Source organism: Vipera ursinii (genome assembly GCF_947247035.1).
Source record: "Vipera ursinii genome assembly, chromosome: 1".
In the NCBI taxonomy this organism is placed as follows: domain Eukaryota; kingdom Metazoa; phylum Chordata; class Lepidosauria; order Squamata; family Viperidae; genus Vipera; species Vipera ursinii.
In genome coordinates, this window is record NC_139512.1 from 298,597,009 (window position 1) to 298,606,427 (window position 9,419).

Genomic DNA, 9,419 nt, shown 5'->3' on the forward strand with positions numbered 1-9,419 from the left:
CATTCTGTTTCATCATTTTGTGCGATTTTGGCAGAAATTAACAAAACTGCTAAATCTGCTTATGATTGTCAAGATTTCTTCCAGTCGAATAGAAGTCTCCTCACTTTTTGCCCAGTGCATAAAATATGTTCTGCTATGCAAGTCCTGGAGCTGCTCCACATCCGTCTGTGTGAGTGCAAATTTGCCTATTTGTTTATGCTTAGCATTCAACTTTGTGAAGTATAAACTTTTTTTTTCCTGGAAGCGTTTCTTAATATTTGTATTTTCCTATGCAGTTTTTTTCTGCATAAGGGAAATGCACATTATAAATTCAGGATTTTGCATAGGGTTTTACCCAATGTGCAGACATCTAGGGATTATGTTTAAGTTGCCAGTACATCATAAAATTTAGCAAACTTTGCTGAACAGGTATATTCCAGGCTTTTTGGTCAGTTCCAGTACTGAGGATATAATAAATCCACATACCTGTAACAATTTGGATGGAACAAATTTCTCATTTATCCTTGTTGATTACGAAGCATTTCTGGTTTTTGAATTTTGAACGTGTCTCTAAGATAGAAACAAAATACAAAATGTACAGTCTCCATGAAATTGAACACTTCCTTTAACAGATCGTAGTATTTTTTTTTCTTAATAAACATTTGCTGTATTCTTTTCCTTCTAAATGCCAGGAGTTTTTTTTTCTTTTTTCCTTTCTTTAACAGTATGCCAAAGCACTGAAGCATTTTGCAGAGAGTGAGGGAAGGATGCAGCCAGATGAATTTTTTGGCATCTTTGACACCTTCCTGCAATCATTTACAGAAGCTAAGCAAGATCTGGAGAATATGAGGAAGAAGAAAGAAGAAGAGGAGCGCAGGGCACGCATGGAAGTCATGGTGAGGACTCAAAAGTTAGAATTTTTATTTATTTATTTATTTATTTATTGCCTGAAAAATACTTTCCTGAATTGTCTTGGAAAGTTAAATGCAGTGTGAATAAAGGACATATTTTCCACACGCAGTTCACCAGCTGGCTTGCATTATTGCTTCTCTTGGGTTCCTCTTGATGCCTTCTAGGTTCTTCTTTAAGCCCTGCATATTTCTCCAGCCTCACTTTTGTCCTGAGTGCTCTGGGTCAATGCATCTTTTTCTTGAAGTTACTAGGAGTTGGTGTTGGATTGAGCCAAACTACACAAGAAAATTAAAATACATGTTTAGAACATTTGTCTCTGAATTTTAGCCAGTAGAAGCCACAAGGAAATAGAAGCCTTCATTAGAGGATATGATGCAGAGAAGTTAACTCTTCTTTATCAGTTCCTCCTTCTAACCCTCTGGATTTCTACTGGTCAAAATATAAAGATGCAGAAAATCCAGTTAATAATAATAATAATAATAATAATAATAATAATAATAATAATAATAATAATAATAATAATAATAATAATAATAAAGTTGGAAGGGACCTTGGAGGTCATCTAGTCCAACCCCCTGCTCAGGCAGGAAACCCTATACCATTTCAGGCAAATGGCTGTCCAGTCTCTTCTTAAAAACTTCCAGTGTTGGAGCATTCACCACTTCTGGAGGCAGGTTGTTCCACTGGTTAATTGTTCTAACTGTCAGGAAGTTTCTCCTTAGTTCTAGGTTGCTTCTCTCCTTGACTAGTTTCCATCCGTTGCTTCTTGTCCTGCCCTCAGGTGCTTTGGAGAATAGCTTGGCTCCCTCTTCTTTGTGGCAGCCCCTGAGATATTGGAACACTGCTATCATGTCACCCCTTGACCTTCTCTTCGTTAACTTAAACATACCCAATTCCAGCAACCGTTCCATATATGTTTTAGCCTCCAGTCCCCCAATCATCTTTGTTGCTCTTCTCTGTACTCTTCCCAGAGTCTCAACATCTTTTTTACATCGTGGTGACCAAAACTTGTTACCTAACTGTAACCTCTTGTGCAATAAAACCTTTTCTTGTGTTTATTCAGTATCTTTTCTTAATTGCTTTCTCTAATATTATAACTTGTAGTATGCTGCCTTTCTGGCTTTACAGAGCTGATTCCTTTCACTATAGTGGGATCAATATATTCCCCAAGCTAATTATGCTGTTAGAACTTTAGTTCCTGGATTCCTCGAGGTTCATGTGAACCAATTACCCTTTCTAATATTATGATGTCTTTATCTTAGAAAGAATTCCTTTGCTCCTTTCAGGGTATCAGTACTACAACCTGAATTGCACTGCTCACTCCAGCCATACTAAGAATGAAGCTTCTACCTATTCCCCTGAATGTTCCCATTTGCCTCAACTTTCAGTTAGATATCTGAAGTGTAGAGAGAGAGGGAGATTCCTAGTCAATTTACTTACAGTTGTGCCTAGTTTAAAATGTCAGAACTTCAACTTCTTAAATGGAGAATAACCTCATTGTTTTGCAAGGCTGAAAGAGCTGAAGAATTCCTTGCCAGCCAGTATGGGAAGAGATAGCAAAGCCTTCTACTCAGAAAGGAGAGGAGTTTGTTCCCAGTTCTGTGCTGGAATAAATGATGGGGAAGTTATAGATATGAGGCAGAGGAGAAACTGTGGGTGACTAGGGTGTGATGATTATGATCTTCCTTAATAACAGAATAAAAATGTTAGAAGGGACCTTGGAGGTCTTCTAGTTCAATTCTCTGCTCAAACAGGAGATCCTGTACCATTCCAGACAAATAGTTGTCCAATCTCTTCTTAAAAACCTCCAGTGTTGGAGTACCCACAACTTCTGGAGCCAGGTTGAGGTAAGGTCATTGAATTAACTGTTGTAAGTTGAGGACTATCTGTAATTGCCCACCCCTGGATTAAACGGTCTACACAAAATGGTGATGGGACATTGGAACAGCAACCCGGTGAGGAATCCTGACCTCCCCTGCTAAGGGATGAAGAGCGGCAAGGGGGAGATCAGGCTTACTTAATTATTATAATATCAGTACATCAATAATATTATTGATGACTTTTGAATCAGTGGGAACTTACATTAGTAGGAGGAACAGTTCTCTTTCTTCCCATTCCTCCTAAATGTTGAATCCCACAGAAAATAGCCTAGAATGGAGGCAACTGGCCTCTCTTTTTTTCCTTCACTGAAAGCCATCCTTATGATGTAATTAGATTTTTATCTTAATCTTTCTGCAGGGAATCACCAATTTCTCTCTTCATCCCCACCATTCCTTTATCTTCCCAGCATCTTACCCATGAGTAGGTTAGTTAGAAAAAAAGTTAGAAAAAATGGTCTAGTTCATTATGAAAGGGGATACAAATCTAGATACTCCTGGGCTTAGTTTGGCAGCCTAATCCCTTCCTCACGAGATCTTAGAAGTAGTTTCACAAATTGTTTATGTTCAATCTAGAGTTGTCTTGCTGGCTTTAATGAAGCAATTGTTGATACAGATGTGGTTTGTAGGCTAAGTCACTTTTATCCAAGGTCTTTTTCCAGTTCCATGTTTGGCATACTTTCATTCCAGGCCCATCATTTACAGATGCCCCATGTTCTAAATGTAATGTTAAGAATCCAGTGTTAATTACACTTACGGTATTTGCAAAACCCACAGGGTGGCTAACAACAGAGAAAAAAGCAGCCAAAAGTTCAGTTTAGGACTGTAAACCCCAGGGAGCAAGTCTGTCTTATTCCTGATCTTTGTAAGTCACTCTAGGAGTTTTTCCAGTGGAAGAACATGTTAAAAATGCTTTACATAAATAAATAGCGGAATGTTAAAAACAGCAAAGGAAAGGAAAGAAAGCAAACTCCATAAAAATGCAAACCAAGGAAACAAATAGCATAAGATAGCTATGGTTTTTAGATGTATATGGCTAACTACTGTTACAAACAGGATGCTGGACTAGGTAGCTTTTTAGATTGATACCAAAAAGTTATATTTAGCTTCTTATACAAGTAGTCCTTGATTTACGACCATTCGTTTAGTGACTGTTTGAAATCACAACAGCACTGAAAAAGGTGACTTATATTGACTATTTTCCCCACATAATAATAATAATAATAATAATAATAATAATAATAATAATAATAATAATAATAATAATAACAAAACAACAACAACAACAACAACAACAACAACAACAACAACAACAATAATAATAATAATAATAATAATAATAATAATAATAATAATAGTTGGAAGGGACCTTGGAGGTCTTCTAATCCAACCCCTTGCTTCAGGCAGGAAACTCTACACTATTTCGGACAAATTGTTGTCCAGTCTCTTCTTAAAAACCTCCAGTGTTGCAGCATCCCTATACTCATGTGATCAAAATTTGAGTGCTTGGCAATTGGCTTATATTTATTATGGTTGCAGTGTCCTGGGATCATCTGACAAGCAAATTCACTGAACCACTGTGTTACTGATTTAACAATGGAAAGAAACTGTGGCAAGAAATGTCATAAAATGCGGCAAAACTCACTTAACTGTCTCATTTAGCAAGATAAAGTTTGGGCTCAATTGCAGTCATAAGTCAAGGACTACTTGTAATGTTGAAATTTAGAATTATCCCAATGAATAGCTGAGTCTAGAATGAGTTCACAACAAACAACTTATGAATGTCTTTTTAAATTATTTCTAATTAGTTTTGATAATGATGATGATGATGGAAGGGACTTTGAAGGTCATTTAGTCCAACCCCCTGCTCAGGCAGGAAGCCCTATACCATTCCAGACAAATGGCTGTCCAGTCTTTTCTTAAAAACTTCCAGTGTGGGAGCATTCACAGCTTCTGGAGGCAGGTTGTTCCACTGGTTAATTGTTCTAACTGTCAGGAAGTTTCTCCTTGGTTCCAGGTTGCTTCTCTCTTTGGTCAGTTTCCATACATTGCTTCTTGTTTTGCCTTTCATTGTCTTTATTAGCACATTTTCCAGCCAGCCACAATATTAAACCTCTTAAATCTGTGTGTATTTCTTAACAGCTTAAAGAACAGAGAGAGAAAGAGCGGCGTCAGAAGAAAGCAAAGGCTGGCAGTATCTCAGAGGAAGGAGGAGGAGAGTTTGATGATCTTGTGTCAGCACTGAGATCAGGTGAAGTTTTTGACAAAGACTTATCCAAGCTCAAGCGCAACCGTAAGCGTTCAGGGAACCAAACTCTGGAGACAAGCCGGGAACGAGCAATAACAAAGCTCAATTATTAAATATGGATGATGTGCACATTACACAAAGTGCAAAACCGTAAATGAATGACTGCTGCAGCCAAGAGTCAAGACAAGATGGTGAGACTTTCTAAGTCCTTTCTGCAGGAAGCGCATCCAGTGCCAATGGCTTTTTTCCCCCCCAGGATGAACCTATTCTCCCATCTTGCTCTCGTCCATATTTACATAATCTCTGGACTGATGGTAAAAGTGCCTCACTAGTGCCCAAAGGATTTGTCATGAAACCTTCCTTTTCATTGATCGAATTGCTTCTTGGTTCCACCACAACTTCACTTTTGACCCTTTTGATGGAACAGAAACTTTGGGGGCTTTTTGCACCAGTTACTTGGGGTGGGTAGGGGAGGTTCATGTGCCAAAGTCTACACTTTTTTTTTAAACTCCAATGCTGAGAAAATGAAGACAGTCTCAGGATGGTTCTGAATTTTCTTGCCATTCTTGGTTTGGCCTGCCTTCAGGAGTGAATTAGTGGTATTATAGTGTTGTGATTCTCTTCTTCCACTGGATTTCCACAAGGCCATTGACTTTGAGAAACATGACACAGGTCTCAAGGACTGGTATTTACTGGTGCGTGCCAAGCAAGTGATGTTGCGTCAGAGGAAGTAGCTCTGTTTCTGAGATGCACAAAATGTTTGGGAAACTCACTTCCCCCCCACACACACACTAATCACTTGAGTATTTGGAAGTGTGCTAAGTCTTTATACCAAGTTGTGAGAAAATATGAGGAACCAGACTCTAAGAGCGATCATCATTAACCTGAACCCGATCAGTTATCATTGCTAAGCAATGTGGTAGGAAAGGGTTTGTGGTATAGCAGTATTTCCATTTGTAAAACTGCATTACTTTCATAGCACAGTAACACACATTATTTGAACTAATAACATGTAGAAATTAAAAAAAATACACAAATGGTTTGTCTGATAGTTGAAAAGGAGAATCTGGTCATTTATTGGAAGCCGTGACTCAACTAGGATGGATATTTTTCATTCTAAGAGACTAGCCTTCTCAGAAACTGCAACTCTTTCAACAACATTTTCACAGTATTATGTAATTATAGGATGACTGGAACATTCAAGGATTTTTCCATCATGAAGGAAGTGACAAAGAAAGAATTCAAATATATGGCAGACCCGAAAGGGATTACCAGTATGTATGAAAACAACACTTGCAGTGGCAATAAACAAGCAATTTATCATGTCATAAGAAATTGTCTAACATGACAGCCAAAACAGAAACATGCATCTGTAGAGGGAGCCAAATAATACTTCCCCGTTTCATTGTTCTTACATGGTTGTACATTAATAGAACTATGCAGTATTGGGGTTTTTTCCCCTAATCTTATGAATTGAGTAATTATTCATCAATTCTCAACTGGATCTCAGAAAAAAAAAGATGGTGTAAGCTTGAGTGTGAGCAACATAGAGGCAAAGTTTAAGATGATATCTGAAAGAGCTTTTTTGCAAGGGCAAAGTCCATAGAATTCCAGGGATTATAAAAGACGCTCCAATTGTCATGTTGATTACTTGCTTTTGTTGGTATGAAAAAATTGTGTAGGTTCAAGTTTGTTTCTGTGAAGCAGAAAATTTCTTTCTCCCTCAAGCACAGATTAATAAGCCATATAGCATGGTTCCTCTACCGACATTGAGCTGAGCGTTGGGAACCCTAAGTAGAAGTGCTCAAATCTTCAAAAATAATAGTCTTATTTTTGTGTGCCCTAGTTTTCAATGCTCTAGTTCTGAATTATCCCATTCATGATATTCCAGAATACAGCATTTTTTTTTCATTAGATGCATCAGCAAGATAATTTGCTTTAAAACAAAACAAAACACAACCTCTGTTGTAGAACTTCCTATTTTTTAAAATACCATTTAGAGCAGTATTTCTTAAAAATGTTCTGGCCAACCTCTCAGAAGTCCACAAAACCAAAATTCTTTGCCAACCTATCTTGAAAAATATTAAAACGTTAAAAGTGGCAATGAATGCAAATTTTTAGTATAGTAAATGTTGATAAATATAACCCATACAAATGAAAGCTCATTTGGGGGTCCTCCATAATTTTGAAAAGTGGGAAGGGGTCTTTACAGAAAAAAAGTTTGAGAAACAATGAGTTAGAAGATGATCCTTCATCACATGGGAAACATCTCTCTTCCTCCCCCTCTTTCAGAACTGAATGATTCCACCCTAAATATTCTTGAAGATAAACAGGGCTGTACTTTTGGGATTCTTCAGGATGAACAGCAAGGTATTTTAAAGAAAAATGTGAATGCTACGTCGAGCTTCTTTAGTAGAGATGTAGTATTACATTATGTATCTTTTATTGTCCGAGAGAGACTAAAACGCAAGTGCAAGGCAAGCCCATTTTCCTTGCTGTAACCACCAAATCTCAAGTTTGCACCTTCTTCAAAATAATAATTATTGAGTTATATCACTCAGTATTCCCAAATTCCCTATAGAGTTTATGTACCACAAATAAGATGCACTTCAATTCAAGTTCTTCATCTGTGACTATGGTCCTTTCTTTACCATAAAGTATAATCTGAGCCATCTAATTATTATTGTAGTAAGGTAAGTAAATAAGTAACATTGTTACTGCAGTGAAGAACCAGTATGAAGATAAGGTAGGCCTAACTATAGATTTGATGAGCATGGTGTTGTCAGGTGGCCATTCCTGACACAGGATCTCTTAATTTAGATGGTGGGCAGGTAACCCTGATGTCTGGAAGATACTTAAAAACACCAAAGCAGAGTAACATTACAATTCTCCTCCTATCAGCACCAGTGAACCTTGAAAAAAAAACTGGGAAAGGTGCTGGTTAACAATGAGGTACTTAGAGCAGGAAGAAGGAGATTCCGTGTTCAAATAAACTTTTTTCCCCCCTAGGAGATAAGGCAGTCAAGGAAGTTCATGTGATACTTGGAGAGAATCAGACATTTTATTTTTGCACCCAGCTCTGCTATGTAATGCCTTGTTTTCTTTTCTTTTTTTAAAAAAAAAATATTACCAGTATTTCTGTCATTGGTTCCACAAGATAAAGTACTGGAGTATCTTTTTACCTATCCTGTAAAATCTATAGCAACCTGCATCAGAGATTAGTAGGCCTCAGTAATTTCAATTCTATTCCTTTGCAGTTTTTTTTCAGAGCAATATCTAGCAGTTCAGTTTAGTAATAGGTTTTATGGTTTGTGTCTAAAAATAATATGATAGAGAATTACACTTACAATAAGATTCATTTTATTTGTAACCAGGACTTGCTATATTTTGAATCATTTCTTCACTTGGGAAATGTCAACTCCCATGAACATTTGGTGGAATTTAGTAGCAACTTCCCATGACCTCTGTTTCAGATTGTCATAGATTTTTTTTTAAAAAAAGTTGGAGCCTAATTCCATGATCTAAAATACAAGTGTTTTTTTTTAAAAAAATCTCAGTTCAAACCAGGTTTTCTCAAAGGTGGCACTGGAATTTATTTACCCCCACTGCCCAAAGTACAGCATCTCTCTGTTGTGAAAATAATTGACTGGTACTGTTGGCCAAATGCCCATGGATTTATTTATTTTTTTAGCTAAATGAAGCTATTGCTGACATTGGAAAATCACATAAAGATGCCATCTCGTAGGTGCTTGAGCCCAGGAACAGCATGGATGTATTGGAATTAAATAAATAAAATAAAAATAGCAACAGAAGACCAGAAGCCACTTAAATCCATTTTTGTTTTACTGTAGGTTGTTGGAGGCTCTTCAGCCACACTCTGTGCTTTCCCATCTTTCTTGATATTTGGTAATTTATCAAAGGTTATCCCCAGTAGTACTGCATTTTTTTTGTGCTGCAAGGTCAGCAGCTAGGGTCTGTAGGAATCTGCTCTAAATGCACAGATGCATGCCTTGAATTTGTGCATGCCACTTGAAGTAGAGAAACCCATTTCTCCATCCAGTTTTCTACCCCTCCCCCAGAAGTCAGAGAGAGGCCTGAACTTTGACCTCTGTATTAATGTAGTTAACAGCTGTAACATGTTATGTTCAGTTTATTCTCTCTCCAGAAGGGAACCTGAGAATATTCACTCTGAAAAAATATTCACATAGGACTGAGAGGAAACAATTCTTACATCAAACCATCCAGAGAAAGTTTAAATGTGACAGCTCTTGTGGTATCCTCGGCAAAAGTGTTGTTGTTGTTTTTTGCTTCTCCACATCTCGCTAAATTTCTCAAGCAATAACATCTCTTGGCAGTTTATCTGACTGTAAGATATGACAGCAATAACCCAAGCTGTCGGTTGC

The 9,419-nt window shown here is 37.4% G+C and overlaps 1 protein-coding gene across 1 annotated transcript in view; it reads left to right on the forward strand.

Moving 5' to 3' along the window:
• Positions 1–8,556, forward strand: part of DAAM2 (dishevelled associated activator of morphogenesis 2) — a 135,282-nt gene extending 126,726 nt beyond the window's left edge. Inside the window, exons 24-25 of the mRNA XM_083349355.1 lie at positions 705–875; positions 4,911–8,556. Of these exons, the coding sequence (XP_083205481.1) occupies positions 705–875; positions 4,911–5,129 (390 nt within the window). The 3' untranslated portion in view covers positions 5,130–8,556. The remainder of the gene's footprint in view (positions 1–704; positions 876–4,910) is intronic.
• Positions 8,557–9,419: the final 863 nt, after the last annotated feature.